This window comes from Drosophila elegans, unplaced genomic scaffold (assembly GCF_018152505.1).
Source record: "Drosophila elegans isolate 14027-0461.03 unplaced genomic scaffold, ASM1815250v1 contig_208, whole genome shotgun sequence".
Lineage (NCBI taxonomy): Eukaryota > Metazoa > Arthropoda > Insecta > Diptera > Drosophilidae > Drosophila > Drosophila elegans.
This window is the reverse complement of record NW_024545578.1, coordinates 8018925-8039380: the sequence shown is the minus strand read 5'-3', so window position 1 is coordinate 8039380 and position 20456 is coordinate 8018925. Positions and strand designations below refer to the sequence as shown.

At 38.5% G+C, this 20456-nt stretch overlaps 1 protein-coding gene across 1 annotated transcript in view; it reads left to right on the top strand.

Annotated features, from left to right (window-relative positions):
- Positions 1-2782: 2782 nt before the first annotated feature.
- LOC108146728 overlaps positions 2783-20456 on the top strand; it is a gene marked incomplete at its 5' end in the record, with an annotated part of 46315 nt that continues 28641 nt past the window's right edge. The window contains one exon of the mRNA XM_017272826.2: positions 2783-2877. Within this exon, the coding sequence (XP_017128315.1) occupies positions 2783-2877 (95 nt within the window). The remainder of the gene's footprint in view (positions 2878-20456) is intronic.

The window sequence follows — 20456 nt, the reverse complement described above, 5'->3', positions numbered from 1 at the left end:
TTAGTTCACTATTTTACGATGGCCATTATCTTTATTATGTTTTTTTTAAATATATTTTAATGGGGGCCAAGGAGTATTGTAAATTTTTTTGTGTGCTAAGTCACCAACCACTCAGATCTTACCACCTTTCTTGATGCGGTTAACAGTGAGCTAAGATCGGAATTAGCGGTTAAAAGATAGTATGCCCGTATGTCAGTTATGGAGACAAACTACTAACAGTTTGTTTTCGGTTTATATTTGCGTCAATTCAGCACTGCGGTCATTCGGTTTCATATTCATATTCAAACTCAAATTTTAATTTTCTCTCGGAGATAACTCGGAAGACTCGTTTCGCTTACATTTTTCTGTTAGTTCACTAACATTTCACAACAAGACACAAACCCACCACAAGCACGGAAATTCACCTCGCCAGGCAACATGTTGACCGTGGCAAACAAGATGTTGTCCAGCGCCGTGTTGCTTAGAGGTGGGAAAACATTGATGTTGGCATACACCTCTAGTGGTGAATTTGCGTGCTTTTTGGCGGGGTTTGTGTTTTGCAGTTAAATGTTAGCGGAACGTCGAACTAACAGCGAAATGGTAACAAAACCTTAAACTAACAGCGCAAAGTTAGAGCAACGTTGAACTAACAGAGAGAGAGAGAGAGAAATGGGCAGATAAGCATCGATAATCTCAGTCAAACATCGATATGACCGATATTATGGAAACATCGATGACATCCGTGTTGGCATCTTTTACTCCACCTCTATCGTCGTTTCGTCGTTTGTTTTCATTTCATTTTTAAAAAGGAGGCGCGCGTTTCAACAAGACTCGGAGGAGCGCTATTGCGCACGCTGTTCCGTTTGCCCGTTTGCCGTTCAAAAACATAAAGACGAAAAATATTGGTAAATTCCATTCGTTTTCTATAAAAACAAGAAAGAAATGTGAGAAAAAAAATTCGATAAATCGCCGGAAAAAATAAGACAAGATTTTAATTCATTAATTTAAATTTAATCAAGAACAATTGATTAATACAAAATCAAAACAAAAAAATTACTGTGAGAAACGTGTAAAAGCAATAGCAAAAACAAAACAAATCGAAAATCACCGCTTCCACGTACTCATCAGCTGTCTTTGTCTTTTAATCTGCCATCTCCTTTCCACGCGTCGCGGCGCCCTCAAGTGTTTTGGTTTTGTAATTGCCTTTGCTTCGCGAAACTGTGCTGATTTAAATGTTTTTGCTAACGCTTGTTCCTTAAACTGCATTTGAAACATAACAATCGTCGCGTGGCTTTTGCAAGAAGAGGAAGAAAAAATAGCCAGTGTTTAAATAACAAGAGTCATCGCTTATTGTTGTTGCCTCAACTAATTTGAGTGTGTGTGTGGGTGTGTGTGTGTGACGCGTTTGTGTTTCCCTTTTGTTTTTGCCGTTCTGTGCTCTCAGACAATAAAAAAGAAATATTCAGAGAATTTTGAGTTTATTTCTCATTCGAAATAGAGAGACACGGAAAAAGAAGCAACAAACAAACACACAAAAAAAATAAAAAAGGGAAACACACATGCAAAGCAACAAAAGAAAAGGCAAATAAAAGAGAGCGAGAGAGCACGAACTGTGTCAGTGACGCCAAAAAACACTTTAAAATATCAATAATTGCCTACTAGTGTTTGATGTTCGGTTTGCCGACGGTTAAAATTTAATTTGTGCAACTATATTTAATTGGTTTTAAAACATTGATTGCATTTTATTTGCCTGTTTTGCATTTGCGGTTGCGGGACTGTATTTGCAAATTGACTTTGCGTCGGCGGGCCGTGACTGGATTCCATTGAATATCTTACAAACATATGTTTGTACGTTTGTACATCCCATGTGCTTGGGCTGATTTCTTTAAATATGCTTTATAAAAATACAGTTATACGTTGCTTTTCGCTTTCTTGACTAGCTTTTTGTTTTTACTTCTAGCTTTCCGGTTTTTCTCTCTTTTCATTCCTCTTTTCCTCTTTTTTTGGTTCCATCTTGTTATCATCCGAAAACCAGTTTTGTTTTGTTATTTTTTTTGTTTTACCTGAGCTCTGACTTTTAAATTCGGAATTACCTCATTTTACACCTCAAGCTCTCGGTGCTTTTCATTTAGACGCTGCGTCTAACCCATTAAATAAAATCATTTTTACTCCGTACTTGTAGGTCGTTGAAATGTTATTACACTTTTGGGGAGTTCACACGTTTAGGTTGTTACCCCAAAAAATATTAAATTCGGAATTCAGAACGAGAAGAATCGCTCGTAAATATTTATCAGAAAGGGAAAAAATAAGGCAAACATCCAGATAGCTTATACACCTTTAAAACAAACACATACAACAACACAATATTAAGAATTCCAGAAGTAAACATTTCAGTGCACTTTTTACACTTGTACCTGCTGCCCCTGAAAAATATTCGCAAAGAAACCTGCAACAAAACCACAAAAACGCTGATATTATTTACAAAAATTGAAAATCCAATATTCGTATATTTTTTTTTGACTCCGCGAACTCTTATAGTATTTTATTAAGTTTTAATTATAATTTTTCCTACTTCTCTGAAAAATGGTATATAAATTTATACATTTTATTTTATAACAATTAAAACAGCACAGTCAAAATCCCAATATAACTATAAAATAAACACCACAAACAAGTGAAACCATAGATCAATGAATGCTATCTTAAAAACTATTAAAATCTATAGTTCTTTTAACCAAAAATCAATTAAACTATACTTTCCGTGAAATTTACGCGTGTAATCGAAAAAAGTACGAGTCTTTAATCAACATCGAAGGCGAATGTCGAAAAGTGTTTCGAGGTCAATGTGTCTGCTGCTGGCAACTCATCGTTTAAATTAAATACACAATCTGCAGCGAGGTGAGTTTTATTCGGTTATATTTGCTATGGTCTTGTAACATTCCCCTGACCCTGGCCCCACTTTTTGGAGTATGTATTTCGAAATGCCACCCACTTGTATTTGTTCCATTGAGAGCTATTCGTAGATGAGTTAGTAACTCCCTATCTCTTTCTGTCTCCGAATCGTGTGAATTTATTTACTCGCGATATTGTCGATAATGTGCGATGAGTAATTTCAGTACAAGTAGGCTATGTACATAAGTAGTAACTTGAATGGTGCTGCTAAACATTTTACAGACATCAGTCAGTATCGTAGACATGTTTGCTTAATTTTTTTATAATTTACCTGCCAGTCTTTTTTACATGTGAAACTTTTATTTGCTTAGTTGGTAAAAGTTCTGATTGTTAATGAATCGGTTGCTAGTAATCTCGACTTGTATTTCACCATGTTGTTAGTCAATCTTAATTTATGCTTTAATTCTTATAAAATTAACTTCGAAATGAGAGTGGGTGGTAATACCACGCCAAATTTAATAACTCAAAAAAATGTCTTGTTAAACAATGGAGAGTAAAAAAATACATTTAATATGTTGTCAACATTTGTTATCCTCTTAATATTTAAGCCAATTTCATAATTAATGAGCTGAGCTATCACCGAAATCTTTATATCCCAATTGTGCTACAAAAATTGCCACTTTAAATTGATTTACGCTTATTGTGTGTCATTGTTACTATCAGTTAATTAATGAATATTAACTGCACCTAATACGACATGGGAGAGAGCATAGGAATTCCTTTTGTTCGCCGATTTTAATAAGTTAATCTCGCCACGCGTTATAGAGTTCCCGTCGATGATGTCTTTACGAGCAATGGCAATTGCTGAGATAAATTGAGTGGCAATTATTAAATTTACTGTAATTGCAAATTACAATGCAATTAACAAAGCCTTGAATAATCGGTTGAAATCGAAACCGCTTTAACAACTGGAAATGCGATTGTCTGTCTATTTATCTATCCGTCTGCTTGGATGCTGCTCCTTCGAAGGAGAAGCGTCAAAACCAATCCAAACCAAACCGCATTCAACAATTGCAGAGTTCTCCGTCCCGTCCGTACGAAATAAATTCATTACTCGGCTTTAATTAGTTTCAATTTGCACACGCCATCGAGATATCGACGGGGTCAGAGTAGTAGAATTTCGACCAATTGTTTGCAGTTTCAGTTTTCTGTGTTTTTGCGAAATTATTTTTCAGTTTGTGCAATCAATTCCGATGAACAATGTGCAATATTTTGATTCACACACTTTTAGCAAATCTGGATGGCTGGCACGAAAATAAATTAGATATATGCATTATCCAGTTTAATTGTAAATAACTACTAGGACCCAAGTAAAACAAAACTAAAATGTCCGTATTTATTCGCATTTAATTGAAAGCTAGTTGCTGTGTGCATAGAAATATTTTGCAATAACTTTGGTCATTGTGCACTCTTATATTTAATCCGTATTGCAAAGTGGTTTTCCAAATGTTTGCCAATAGCAGACTTTTGACTTGTGAATTTTTATTACGGCCTGACCCCTTGACACTCCAATTTTCCCCAGAGAGTTGAAATTTGCATAACAAAGCCGCTTAGCCCCGAAGTGCTGGCGGTGTATTTTTGTATTCATGATTGATGGGCTGCGGCTTCCCATATATGCATAGATATGGCGTATATAGGGCATTTCAATCCCGGAATGGCCACAAGTGCTGTACTTTTATCTCGCTTGCAATTAAACTTAATCACTTGTTCACAATTAGCATGGCAGCTGCGATAATTTCGTGTTCGTGTGTTTATGGCCATTAGGCGGACATAAAAATCCTGTTACCCCCGAAATGAATTCCATTTCAATGCCGGCTGCCCGCAAGCACCAGAACATAAAAATCAAATCAAATTTCATTACTAATGCGCCGCGTTGTCCGCGACTAGGCCACATTCATGCTAACCCACAGGCATTTGCATTTATTTTGCCAATTTATTCTAGAAGCTGTGCAACCCCCGAAAGCCCAGATTCGTATACATATATCTCTCGGTTCGGACCCGGCCTAAGCTGATTTTATTTTTTTTTTAACTTTCTGCTGGCTTTCTAGCGTTACCTTCGCGTGCGTGTATAAAGCGCCTGGCCCACCCCCAAAAAGCAAGCTGGTGACTCATGGAAATGTTCGCCGCGTTGTCCTTTTTCCGAGGACGACGGCTGTCCCGGTCGTTTTGGGTTTTTTACGGCTTGAATCATGCATTTTTTACTATTCCCGGCTTTTTATTGGCTGCCCTTTTTTCGAAGTGAATGCGTTTAGCTGGGCGTGGATTTGCCTTTATTAGCGGGTCTCGGGCGGGCGTTTTGTAAACAGCTTGAGCAAAGATCATAATGTAATTCAAACGGTTTTACTGCACCAAGGGGACACTTATATGCCACGCATATTATTTGCAAGGTTAGTTATTCTGCTTTTAGGGTAATTGTTTAAGATGCGTTGGGGCAAAGTCCCAGTTAATGCGCTTAAGTTAAACTTAGCTTGTTGCTAATTTATTGAATATTTCGTGAGAGTGTATCAGACGAATGTGAATTAATTTTAAGCTTTTGAATCGCTTTTGGTAGTTAAAACTTTGACTATTTCAAATGCAATTAAATTAACTTCTATTGCCTTGTAATGTAAGAGTCTTTAAAAGTTTGTGTTCCATTTATTTTTAAGATTTTTGGTAAATCAAATTGAGTATGATGGATTGGTTGTTGACTTGTTTAAATGGTTGTAACAAAGTTGGAAACTTTGTTTTTTAAACGTTCTGAGGACATGATGGATGTGCTACTGCCTTTTTTATTTCAACTTCTTGTTACCTTGGTTGGAAAATTGGATGTTTAATTTGATTCTAATTCATCTGAGACCATCATTCGTAATCTGTATCGGGTTTCACAATATGTGACCTAACAAAAGCCCGAATCGATGGGCCACTCGATTGATGCTTGCCAATTTAACGAAATATCCATGCAAAAAAAAAAAAAAAAAAGGGGGTAGAGCATTTTTTGTGCTGCCCATACTAATGCGCCATGATTTATTAAAAAATCGACCACTCCACCGCACACATGACCGAATACTCAGGCGGATTGATTGGGAGGATGGACAGAGATGGCAACCAGAGACCCACTCGATGGCAGGAGCACTCGACTATTCATCTAGAGCAGACGGTCCGACAAGTAATCTCCTTAAAATGCAATTTGTTTTGTTGCAATCAACGATTTTTGATGATGACGACGACTAGGACTGGTCGAGTCGTCGGTCAGGAGTAAAAGCGGAACAGGAGGAGCAGCGGGTCAGGACCTGGCGATGATGACGATGATGATGGTGATCGAATGCGAGTTGGGTAACAATTTGCAGCGTGGCCAAATAAATTGGTTGTTATTCGGCCCGAACTCCGCTCTTCCGACCTTTCGCCTACTTCACCCCGCTAAAAAATGATGGAGATGAAAACAAAATTCGTAGGATGCTTCTGGTTTTTTACGAGCCCCACACTTGGCCCAAAACGCTTGGCTGCCATCCTGATGCATGGCCCTCGCAATGCGGTCCGAGCGTTGCGACAGCCCCAAACTGACGGATGGATGGATGGTTGCATGGTTTGAGTACCTGAATGACCGGCCAATGAAATGAATGAATCACAAGCTAGAGTCTCCCTTTACCTCCTCGCCCCTTTGCACAAAAATGCAACGCATACAGGCGGGCTTGAAAATACTAAAGCAAACAGTCGTCCACTCATTTTTGTTCACCAAGCACATTGGTATAGAAGCTTATTTGGCGTGAGTGGTCATTAAATTTTAATCTCAACACGTCATAGAAATGGCGATTATAAAATATACATTATTTTTAGGGGCTTATTAGTAAAGGTTTTCAGGTTTCATGATAACACAAGTTGGAAAGACGTCATCTGTTTTCTTTTTTATTTATGGGTAACCTCACAATTTATAGGCTCCTTAACAATAAAATTCTTACACGTCATTAGAATATGAAACAAATACCATTTTCAAAATCGGAATAATATTATGATGAAAGATAAGAAAATACCTTGAACAGACGTTTGCACGCTTATGGCAAAGATTTCGAAAGCAGATTGTGTTTATAAAATTAATAAAGGTAAGATAGCAGTAAAATCAAAGTATAAAAATATCTTTAAAGTAACTATAGACGAATTTAATTGAAATGTTAACAGAGTCGAACTACGATTGCACACCTTTGTTTGTCACTCTTTCGAACAGCGTCACACCAGAGTTACCAGTTACGTTTTACGAGGGTCACTCGGCCAGTTGTTGGCCTAGCGGTGCCTTCCAATCTCCTGCCCTCGGTTGCATAGTTTATTGCGTGTTTTCCAGTAACAGATTTGTTTGCGCTCCCTTTGTTTGTTTGCTCAATCCTTGTATTCTCTGCATTTTTTCCCAGAGCTTCCCCTGTCCGCCGTGAACTATTTTATTTGCCTGCACGTATCAGAAGCGTGTTTCAATTTGCACAAAAATTCACATGTCGATTGCTGCTCCATCCATCCGTCTATCTGAGATTGATTTCTAGCACGGGTATTTGTCTGTTCTCTGCCTCTCGGTCTATCATTCTATCTAACCATCGGTGTGCCACCTCTGACTGTTTTTCCATTTGCTTGGTTGGGCCGACAACACCGCGTATACGCAATGTGAGCTTCCCTCTTGCATATTTCTGCATACGCCGTGTGTGCATTACATTTAATACAGTCGAACTTCTGTAACTCGAATTTCCATTTATCACATAAAATATTCCAGTCATGCGGGACTTGCAGAAATATTGCAAATCACTTTTATTCTTTTAAAACTGGTGTTTTCCCTTATTATACAGTTTTTGTGAAATCAAAGCTACAAAAAAATAAATTTGTCATATAAAATTAATGTTATAATTGTTGTAGGAAGTATAATATATGCGCAATACATGTTTTTTATTTACTTAACTTATTCCATCTGATATTTAAGCAGCACTTACTCATTGCCATGCAAAGAATGTTTTGGCTAAAGCTAAAAGTGTTTAGCAGTTTAAGAAGAATTATGGTTGTGGATTTGAAGGATAAAAGTTGCTGTTATGTAAAAGCTTTCATTAAAATTAGAATATAAAGAGCCATTGACTCGTTGCGTAGTTTTATGTAGGGAAGTTCGCCTGTAGTTGGAATTTGAAAGCATGTTGATCAAACGTTGTGTTGCCAGCTGTCTGCTTGCTAAAGGGACTCCTGTCGCTCGATGGGATGTGCATTTATTTGAAGTCCTCGACAAATGGCAATTGATTAACTCGTTTTCCGCTCTCGACACCCGGGCCATCGTCATCTGTCAACCGATGTCCGCCGCGCCCAGGTACGTGCTCCATTCACCGTCAGATGGTCTGATATTGCGAGTGCATAAACACGCTTATCGGCAGTGCTTATAATCACACCCACGATATATTCCGTACCCGCCGTGGAACCGAAGACCGTAGACCGTAAACCGTATCAGACATTGCCTGAGATGACCCTCCGCCTCGTCGCCTCATCGCCGCAATGCCACCATTCTCTGTAATCGGGGACTGTGTTTTTTCGCTGTTATTTCAACAATTTGCTGATTAGATTTTCATTTTGTGCGACCCTCTTTCCCATTCAGAGAAAGTTGATTTTGTTCGCCGAGAGTTTCTTAATTGAAATAATTTAGTGCAATTCCCAGTGTTGTTTTTTTCTCTTTCTCCTTCTTTTTCGCTTAAAGCTTGCCTATTTTACCTACGGCCTTTGTCTGTATGTTTTTTTTTTTTTCATTTCCACCACATTCTTTGGTCGTTTATCTTGTTTACCTTACCGCACCCACAAAGGAAAAGAAACTGGGCGAAAAATACACGCTGTGACGTAGTTGTAAGGAAAGCTGCCGCAGTCATCGGTAACTAATCAGTGCCAGAATTAAGTTGACAAAATGCCATGACCAGGCACAAAGCAGAACTGCGATAAACCGCTTTTATGTGCCAGTTAGTCAGTAACCCCCGTCGACTGAGGATGTCATTTCCAAGACCTATTTGCAATATTCCACACTCGGAAAATGTTAATCAATTTGCTGGGGGCAACAATATTTTGAGAAATGAGCAAGAACTTTTCAAGATACTATATACCAAGAAAATAAATTGGTTAGTAAAGCCTTCAAATATATTATGTGCTTCAATTTTTTAACTTTAATACATTTGTCATGGCTTTGTTTAATAAAATTATTGAGTTAGACATCATCTTAAAAACTATCTGGAGCTGGACATTTTTTATTTCCACTGATAATGCGTATGCATAAATTAAATAGCCTGCCTATTAATGTACGCTAATTTGTTCAAGATTACACGCTGAGTGCTCATAAATAATTAATTGACTTTTTAATTGACCAGAGATAATAATTTAACAATTTGTATAGGCTTATACAGTCGTTCTGCAAATAATGACGGAAATTAATAAATTAAAATATATTCATAAATCTGAATAAATAATTGTTCAGGCAAATGCGTTCAGCTTGCGAATATTTCACAGCTTATCAAGTGGGGAGTATGCAAATGTCCAGGGACGTTGCATCCTTATGATAAATCGAATATAATCTCGGACCACTCACTTGACGCACAGCACTAACGTCGTGGCATATGATTAAATATCTATTAGCTGCCATAAATGGAACGCATGTCTTGCGCAAATTATGCAGCAATTGCCCGACAAGCTGAGCCTGAGCTCCAGCATTGAGCCAATGGAATTGGCCGGCTCCTCTCCTGGAATCTAATCATTCATATGCCAAACGACATGAGCGATTACGTCGACACATGGGCGGGAGAATGGGTTTTGAGCGGAGCCGGAGCCGGTACCATGATAAGCAAGACAAATGTGCTGGGTGAAATCTATAAAAGCAATGTGTTTCATAAAGCTGTGTGTGTTTTGGTTCACCAGTCTCTTGACATGCACATCATAAAGCATACGTTTCGAACGAGATATGCTGCTAAGTCAGCACACCACAGCCTGTCCTGCGTATACGCAATATTTGGCCGGCTTATGGATGGAGTCTGCATGCAGCATGCCAAGATATACCATAGGCGGGCACACAAAGAAAATAGATACCAGGGGAGATTTTTCATAGATCTTTATTTGATTTCTATTGGTTTTTTAAGCTCATTGGCACAGTCACAATGCGCCTTAAAAATGAAACCACTTTTCAAAGTAAATAAAATCAAATCGATAATATGATATACATAATAGTTTTATTATTCAAAAGTCGTAACAATCATAACAAATTATTGAGGCAAAATATCGATGATATTTTTCGCTGTGCAATAGAAAAAGCACAGCTAAAACTGAGAGCCGAAGCCAAAGATTGGCTGTCGTTGCCATGGTTTATTAAATTTATGTTATGACATTTTCTAATGCATATTTTGCCGGCGCTGTGTGCGTGCTTGAAATATTTTGTGCCCCGTATCGAGCGGGATTTCCCCTGGCTCCGACCACTCCGCTCCCATAATGTCCTGACATACTTGTGTCAGAGCCGGCGAAAAGTTGGGGGCAAGGAAAGGAGAGCAAAGGAAAGGAAAGGACGAGGCCGGAACATCACCTGAACTCTGATGTTACTTGAAAGTTGTCCCAACTATTTTTCTAGTGTTGTGATTTTCCCTTGTCACAGCGAAGAGAAGGTGCCACTAGCTGAGCAACTTTTGCGCTATGCCAACCATTTTCTACATTTTTTTCTTTATTTTTTTTTTCAGTTAGACAACTTGGCCCGACAAACATTTTCATTCCAGGCGAGAGCAGCTGGAATGCATTTGGCCTGCAGTCCTCGTCGTTGGCCTCTGGTACTGTACTGCCTTCATTTTATTTCAACGGCACGGCATGGCACCTTTAAGTTCGCCTCCAAGGCTCGTCAAATATTTGCGCCCTCCGATTGAGTCATCGAAAGTCAAACATTTAGCTCTGGCTTCGTTTAGCTGCCATTCAGTTCGATTCGTTTCGATTTCAATTTGCCAGGGCGCAAATTGTCCATGGCCAGTTGACAGTTGACTGAGGCGAGGCGTTCGTCAATCTTTTCTTCGCCTTCTCGCTTCCCTCCGGCCAGCAGAATTTTCCCTCCGCCGATTTTCCCTGCCTTGCGGAAAGCGCACATTCATAACCACGCACACTGGCGCGTGGCATTGTGTCCGCTGGCCATTATGTGTGCATTTTCACTAGTCCGCCTTTGTTTGCCCGATGCGTCTTTATGTTTTTATACCCCATTTTACCACTGAACTAGGGGCATGTTAGACCATCAGAACTATAAGCTTGTTATGGAAAATTGTTCAAAATTTTTGTGATTTGTTGGAACCAGAATATTATTCAAAACTTACATTTAAGCTGAAAACCATTTTAAATTGGTAATTGGTATAAATTTTGCATTGATTTATTCGGGTAGTTTTCTGTTGTTTCTGTTTAAAATCAAAACAAATAAAGAGTGGTCGTTTTTATGCCTGAAATATAATTTTTTATACATATCTACTTTAGTGCTTATATCTAGTTATACGTTAAAAATAACGTACTAACGTACTTATTATTACAAAGGTTAAAACAAACACACGGAAGATGAATTGATGTACTTTTTCACTGAAAATCTTAAGTATTTAATTTTAAATTGATTTTGAATGAAAATGTGTTGTTGTGTGGATTTATTAAAACTATGTTAAACAAGAAGTTTAAGTAAACTGTTTTTTGTTTTAAATACATATTTAAATGAAAACCTAAATAGAGTATTAATTACGTAATTGTTTTTTGTAGTTTTCTGAAAGTATTTTCAAAATTACTAGCGCACTAATCTGGAAAGTTAAGGCATGTCTTAGTCGACATTACTTTTTCTGTGTTACCTCTTCTCATTTCCTTTTGTTCGCCATCGTTGACCACATTTAGTCGTTGTGTGCCTGTGGCTGAGGATCACATCCTGCCGTCGTTGTTGAGAGTTCATAAGGTACTAGCCCTCGGTCCCCAACCCCTCAACCTCTATGGCCCTCGCCCACCAATCTTTTTTCCGTCGCCAGTTCCTCCTTCATCTCATCCGCAGGCTGCGGGCCATTGTTCACTAATTTTGTCACGTTTGCAGCTTTTGTTAGCAGTACTTTGCCGTCTTTCACTTACTTTTCTATACGTCTCTGCCTGCCATTGGCTTGATGAAGAGGAGAAAGGGGCAGAGAGGCAGTTGACCTTCCCCCGACGCCTTATCCAATCCCGCCCACTCCTACTACCGAAAACTATGCCTTTTGGCTTGTTTGTTTGATTGAATCTTTCTGGGCGATTTCCTTTTGCTGCATTTGCTCTAGGCTGCTTTTCTGCTTTGTTCAGTTGCTTTCATATTTTGTTTTTTTTTTTTAATTGTTCTTCTGCAGAAAACGTAATTATTTTCGTTTTCAAAAAAGCTGATGTCTGCATTTTTAAAAAATCCACAATAAAAAAGCGACACGAAATTTGAAATATTTGTAAAGCCCAAGTACCTTTACTTTTAAGTTCTATTCCTAAATTTTTTAATCGTTCTTTAAAAATACTAAAATTTTGTTTAGAATCTGAAAGTAAATGAAACTGCCATTGACTGATTTGCATCTCCTTCGGTCCATCAACGGTAATTTGCTTGCCTTAAGTGCGGTGAACGTTGCTGGAAAGTCCTGCCCACAAATGATATGCAAACATCCGGTGAGCCACATGCCACCTGGTTGCTTTTGTGCAAAAAAAAAGTTTATCCTTTCGAGGAGTGAGGTCAGCACGTGACTCACCTGCCCCGCTAAGCATGCTGCACATTTTTGTCGGAGGCCTTCTCGTCAGGTTTTTAATTTTTTTCTCCAGGATTTCCTCAGCTTTTTGCTGATGCCATGTGCTGGAAAATACATACTTTTAAGCGCATGTTTTGAATATTCGTGGCATATTTCGCTGGAGGTCGGGGGATTCCTGTTCCCGGGGTAAATCTACGCAGCTTATCTACATGCTCCCCCACGATGGCCTGCCATCATCATAGCTATAAGTATTTTTGCACAATTTTCCGCTGCCACACCGCCACTTTCCTCCTTTTTTTCTCAGCTTTTTGGCGCTGTCGTCGGGACTTTACATCTTTTTAATGTTGGAAAGCTTTGCTCACTTCCGTTGCCAGCGGAGCCAGGAAACGGAAGTTTAACTTTTGTTAAAATTTTTAGTGATTCGTGAAGCGCAGACATTTGCCTGGCGACTGGCTTCGGTTTTGGCTTTTTATTGTTATTATTCACTGTCATCACTCTTATCTGTGGCAAGTTTGAGAAAAGTGCCCGAAAGTTGTTAAGGCTAAGAGTGCCGCGTCGTTCGGTAAAAAGTGTGCCACATAATCTGTATCCTTCATCTAAGTAATACGTATTTGATTCAATTGAAAAGCTGGCTGGACAACTCAGTTTTCTAATATACCCAAGTTTGTTGTTACTAGACAAAACGATATTTTTGTATCGTTTTAAATCATTAGTTTCAATTTTTTTTTTAAATAATTTATTTAAAACTATGATATATTTTATATTATTGTAAAGGCTTTAAAGACATTTTGAGTTTATTTTCTTTTATTTTTAACTTATTTGTTAAGCAAATGCTTTTAAAAGACTGGCTGTAAACAAAATTGACTATTAAATTAAATCTATTTTCTTGGAAATTGTTGCTATAACATTATTGTTCACTAATAGTAAGAAAACGTTTTTCCCTAAACATTTCTTTATTCCTTTCAGCCTTTAAATAAATATGACATGTCTTTTGTAAGGATTTTATCGCCACTCCGACTGTAAAACAATATAGCTCCTGTTAAAAACTCTTTATAAAACTTTATTTTACAGGGAATCCATAAAATATCTATGTTATTGTGTGGCGGGTTCGAGCTGCTGGTAGATGTTTCCTGCCCCGTTTCCTCCGGTTGACCCGCCCATCTATCCAAAGCCTTTCTTTTTTCCCTTCCCCGCCGCACAGTTTTTAAGCCCCGGACTTAAGTAGTTTTCAGCACATTTTGAAATCATCTCTCCTTTGCTAGCTGCCACTGATTTGGCCGGCACTGACCTGCTTATAACTTTGCAACGTGGCAACGAGGCAACGCCCGGATTCCCCATAGAATTTCCACACGGCAAGGCAAAGTTCCTGTTCTCGGCAAAAGTTGCAAAAGTCGGCAAACAGCCAAACTAACAAACCGGTGAAGGCAGAGGGCTCGTTATTATTATTATATCTGCCTTGTTCGATGCGTGTGCAATCCTCCTCCGATCCGAACTGAACTCGAACCCTTCGGAAAACGGGGGAGCGGAACCTTTTAACTCTTAAACAAAAGTAGCTGCAGATTTGGCGTGAACTCCTGATGATTGCGTGCAGCACGGTCATGGCTTTTAGCGTTGCATGTTGCAGCAGGAGTCACGCCCTCTCACACGGATACAGGCATCTACGCCCCCCACACTCACACACACACACATACATGGCTATCGGAAATGCATTTTCAGTGGCCGTCAAGAAAGCAAGAGAAAGCCATTTCACTTTATTTTACGAGCATTTATTGCGCACCCACGACGTAACCGTTTTATTCCCTCCAGCCGTTTCAATTTTCGCGGAGTTAAGTGTAATCACAGCGGATGTGGGTCTTCAGGCCCTAATGGGGATAGTTTTGTTCCAGCCGAACTTCAACAAAATGTTGAATCTAACTGACAAGAAAATCTCTTTCGGTCTTCCGGCATTCAATGGGTTTTGTAATGGGATTTGAATTGATACGTGTATTTTTATTCACTTTTGTATTTCCGAATTACAATATAATCTGTTTATCAGCAGTCTGACAATATTTTGTGTCATGCTTAAAAAATCTTTTGTACAAAAACATACAAGTTTTTCCAAAGTATAAATTTAGATTTGATTTTCGTTTTTAATGTTTGTTTTATCAGAGTGATGTTAATTTTTCGACCTACAAATTTTTACAGGGTCTGTTGTCACTCGAAAAAGAAAAGAAGGCGAACTTTTTTTGCCTTTTCGTTTTGCCCTCCGACAAACTTTAACTAGAAAATTGTCGCTTGTTAGTAGTTTTCAGTTAAATAAACTCTAAACTCTGACATAGAGAAAGTAAATTATTTCAACACAAGGACAAAACTTATAATGTCAACTATTTTAAAGAGAATAAGATAGCTTTAGTAATAAATATAATATTCTTCCTCAAAATATTTACTGAAAAAAAATACTACAACATATTTGACTTATAAATTTACAAATGCCTAAACTGTTTGAGATTGCCATATATCTTATTAAATTGTAATCACCATTTCAGCCTATTAATGTTAAAATTTTTGGCTGACCTACAGCAACTTAAAATCACTTGACATTATGCTCATTTTCGAATGTTTTTTGTGGAAAAAGCAACGAAACAGCTTAAGCCATTACAATCTTATGCCCCTGGCGATGACATCACGACATCGCTACGCAGTAAAAGCATTATGGCAAATTGTTTTAAGCTGTGCGAAAATGCCATCAAAATCAGTTGACTATGCAAAGCAGAAGGGGATGAAAGGGGCGTGGCGTGGCAAGGGGGGGAAAGGAGCGAAGTGGGGAAGGAAATCAAGGGAAAGAGCAGGACATTTGTTGCCATGGCTGAGGCCATTGCATTTTATGGCATGTGCTGCATGTCAGCCATTGTTGTGGTCGTTTGGAAAAGGCAAGCGATTTCTTCTGCTCCAGCTTTTCCTTTGGCAGTAACTTAGCCGAGTCTCGAAGGAGCCACAGCCAGTGGTCAGCCACCAGTTTGCTGGTTCTCCTCCGTTTTGGTCTCTGGTCACCCACAAAAGCAACAGCTTAGGTCTGCCAGATGCCACCCATCTCCGTCTGCTGCTGAATGCTTTCTGTTTGGCTCCCTGGGATTTGTAAACATATGCGGGGGTGTCCCCGAGGAAGCAGTTTGAATGTGCAACAAAACTAATTTGATTGTCATGCAGCTGGACATAAAAGGAAAGGATAAGGCATAACTGGGCAGCGCCGAGCATGACAAATGGCGCATTTTTATACCCTTGCAGAGGGTATTATAATTTCAGTCAGAAGTTTGCAACGCAGTGAAGGAGACGTCTCCGACCCTATAAAGTATATATATTCTTGATCAGCATCACTAGTAGAGTCGATCTAGCCATGTCCGTCTGTCCGTCCGTCTGTCCGTCCGTCTGTCCGTCTGTCCGTCCGTTTATATGCAAACTAGTCTCTCAGTTTTAAAGCTATCTGCATGAAACTTTCCCAAAAGTTGTCTTTCTATTGCAGGTAGTATATAAGTCGAAACGAGCCGGATCGGGCGACTATAGCATATAGCTCCCATAGGAACAATCGGAAAAATAAATGAAAAAAAATTATAACTTTGCTGTTTTTTAATTTTTTGTTTAGTTCTTCGACGTTTAGTAATGGTTAAATATTTCTGATTTACGGTTTAAATTTCATCAAAATCGGACGACTATAGCATATAGCTCCCATAGGAACAATCGGAAAAATTAATGAAAAAAATTATAACTTTTCTGTTTTTTAATTTTTTGTTTAGCCCTTCGACATTTAGTAATGGTAAAATATTTCCGATTTACGGTTTAAATTATATCAAAATCGGACGACTATAGCATATAGCTCCCATAGGAACAATCGGAAAAATAAATGAAAAAAATTATAACTTTTTTGTTTTTTAATTTTTTGTTCAGTTCTTTGACATATAGCAATGGTTAAATATTTCAGAATTATGGTTTAGATTTTATCAAAATCGGACGTCTATATCATATAGCTCCCATAGAAATAATAAAAATATATAAAATAACTATCAAATAATTGAGTTGCTAATCATCATAGCTTCAATGTTTTTAAACATATACGCAGTAAATCATAATTTTAATGTTTTCAAAAATGTTAAATTCTTGCAATAGCTGCAAGGGTATATGAACTTCGGCTTGCCGAAGTTTGCTTTCTTTCTTGTTATGCTTTACGTAGTCTGGATGGACAGTCATAATTTTCAGCCGCTCACAAAATGTTTGCTTGAAATTGGATTAATCAATAAACGGGATTTGGGGCCTTATAATATACAAATATATTGTATATATATAATTGTGTATATAAAATAATGTATTTTAAAATAAATAGTGATGAAATCCTTATATAATCAAAAGAGCGTCAAATTAAAATTAAAAATCTGGTTTTTGTGAAATCTTTAAAAATGTTAAGTAATATAATAGTTTATACCACGACATACACAACTATAGCTTTAATATAAAGTACAATTTTTTCGCTGACACACACACAGAGCATTATAAAATGTTAAAGTTTAATTTCATAATCTTGGCAAGATTATACATTATTAAAATAATTTTATGCTGAGTATTTATTCAGTTTCGTGAGTCGGCTCTCTGTCACTGTGCGCTGTAGAGCAAAAGCGGAAATTATAACCTCATTTGTTATTGAAATTTCGCTTTCCTCAAATGCTTCATATCTAATTTCCGTTATCAGCCCGCTCGACCTGTCCCTCTTTACTCCTTTACGGTGTCGTCATGAACAAGTGACGCTGCCGCCTGAGTTTCAATTTAAATTGCACAAATTCTGCACATCAACTTGAGAGCCGTTGGCTGAGGCCCCTCGAGATACCGCCTCTGGGGTTTTGTGGGCCCGCACTTGTTCACGCGATCTGCTTTTTATTTTCGTATTGTTTGAGGGCCTCGCAGCAACACCCATTGAACTTCCCACGCCGCAACACCTCCCACAACCCACAGCCCACCATCACCCAACACTACCCACCTGCGTGAGAAATCGCGCGGCTGCTGACACTTTTCTTTTCCCTTTGCACCCTTTACCTTCGTTTACCTTCGCCGTATGCATAATTTAATGCAAATAATGCACTTGTTTCGTTTCATTTCACTTCACATGTTGCCTTAAACGCTCGCTCTCTGGAGATGAAGATGCAGAAAAAGGGAGGCGTGGCAGATATAATATATACATATACATTTCACTGACGGACTGACAGCGCGAGCCAAGTGCACAACTTCATTTCACATTAATGCAGTCGCTTTAACTGAATTTGTCGGAGTCGCTGTGGCAGCCTGTCTGTAAATTTATGCAAAAGAAAACATTTTAAACTGTGGAACCAGGCCTACAAATAAACAAATATGGCACGCACAAACACCTTAAATAAATATCTGATTTTACCTTGAAGGTAATTAAATACATGTTATTATGCTTTTCTTGTCACATGTTTGATTTAATTGATGAAGAAGCGCACACCAATATTTGCTGTTATATTTAAGTGTCCTTTAATGAAGAAAATGTGGGTATTTAATTGACCGCAATATTTGTAGTTGTGTACCAATAGGCAGAAATTGGATTTGATACAAGAAATTTTAGCTATCTTTTCAAAATACTCTTGGGCAAACGAAAATTGTTTTGATCATAGTTTTAGTAAATTATTATTATAAATAAAAAAAAACACATTTAATAATAGTTAATAAAGTCCACCAAGACAAATTCCCGTGCTAAAAACAAAGTGCAAAGCGTTAAACTTTGATGCAGGAAATATGAATTAAAACCAAACGTTTTTCATGTTAGTCATAAAATAGTTTTATGTTTCTAATGAACACTACTCGTAAAAAGGAATCCTTTCACTTTTATTTTAAGAAACAAGTAAAAATACTTAAACCGGGGAATTTAAAGTTCGACTAACTGAGGGTACGGTTTGGGGGCTCCGGTTGCTGTTTTCATATAATTTTATGCATGCACTCGCGTTTATTTAGCATATTTCGCGTTGGCCTTGCATTTCAGCTGGGTCGTGAAGGAAAGGCGACGCCATAAACTTAATTTCCGCCTGCCGTCGTCATTTGGCTGCTTCGTTTTTAATTCCTTTTGGTTGCCCCTGCACTTTTCCGCTTTTCCCGGTGTTGCTGTTTTTGTTGTTTTGTTGTTCTGTTTGCTGCTGCCACTGCCACTGCCATAGTCTTAACAACTTGTAGCTCTGGCGCCTCACCATCGCCATCGCATTTTCCGCACGCGGCAACGCGTCTCATTTCAATTTAATTTCCCTCTCGAAACGCGCTCACGTAGCTGGCGTCTCTGGCATTTGCTGCCATTTGTGGTAACACTTTCAACTGCGGCGCCGCCCAGCGTAGCAATTTTCATCATCATCAGTCGCTCCTGTTGTTTTGTTGCGCTTTTTGACTGTAAGTGGTATATGGGATGGGGTGGGGTGGTATTTGGCTTTTAAACGAGGGAAATTACTTTTCCTAGCCCGCTAGCTAATTGTTCGAATAGAATTCAACTCTTCAAGCTCCGGAAATTAGGTTGCGAATCTCCCAAGTGCCTCTCATTCGAAAACGGTGACGAGTGTCTTGTTGTTGTTTACTCCTGGCTTGAGTATTTTGTTGTGCATAATTATAAATGAGCGACGTCCATTGTCTAGCGGTGTGGCGGCACACGCGGCGTATGCGTAATTTGCACAGTTTATCAGAGCATTCTTATAATTGGCTTTGGCATTCGGTGGCATCAACAGCGCCATTATCAACATCATCATCATCATCATCACTCATACGCCAGGTGGGCCGGCAATTAAAATCGTTTGAACAAAGTGAATCAGGCTATAGTGCTGTTGGTTTGGGCGAAAATGCGACAAAGACGAGTTAATTAAACCGCAATATTTGCATATTTCTTTCATTACTCCTCCGGCAAACGAAAGGACGCAGCTGGCGATGAGTAGCTTCACCCAAAAAACCAACCAACCAACACTCCACCCAAATAGCAAACAGTCACGCTTGTTTAACTCACATGTGGGTGAGAGAGTGCGCGCAAAGTTTATTGCTCAATTTCCCAAAAACTTTTGCCAGCAACCTGCTTTTTCGGTTTGCTTTTGGGAAGGAGGCTGCTGCAGCGGAAGGCATTACCACTAACCCACGCACATCGAGTTAACATGCAAATTTCAGATACTTTCGTAAAACTTGATTGTGCCAGCCTAGAATGGCGCAGGCAATCCGCCGGAGATAGCCCAAGGCGATGTAAACGCAGATAAACCGCGACAATGTTTGAACAGTTGCGTTGTGTCAATGACTTTTACGTGCTAGCCAGATTTTTATTATCCCAACTTTGTTCCCCATAAGCAAGTTACTTAAGCTTTGGGGGGCTTTCAATAAGTGCAGAGAAAGAATCCGCATCGAAATTGTTGATTAATCTTGTCATTTTGATAAACAAATGTTAGTTTATTCCTGAAAGACTTGTTTTAATCCCTGAATAACTATTTAGATTTATACAACCCTACGGTATACAAACTTAATTTATAATTATTTGGTATTATTTTTATTGGCTTCTTGGTTTTAAAGATGATCAAATCTATTCAAACATGTATCGAGAAAATTAAACTATAATAGAATGATATTAAATTGATATTGTTATTATTTATCTAGCCTCTAAGAAGTCACGCAGCCATGGCGATAATAATTTATAACTTTAACCTTGGCCAGGAAATTGATGCTGCAGCTTTTCGAGTTTCCTTTGGCCACCTTACGGACTCTCGCCAATTTCTGGCGCTGCAGTGTCCACTGTGATTTACAGCCATGCCTGCCTGCAATGAC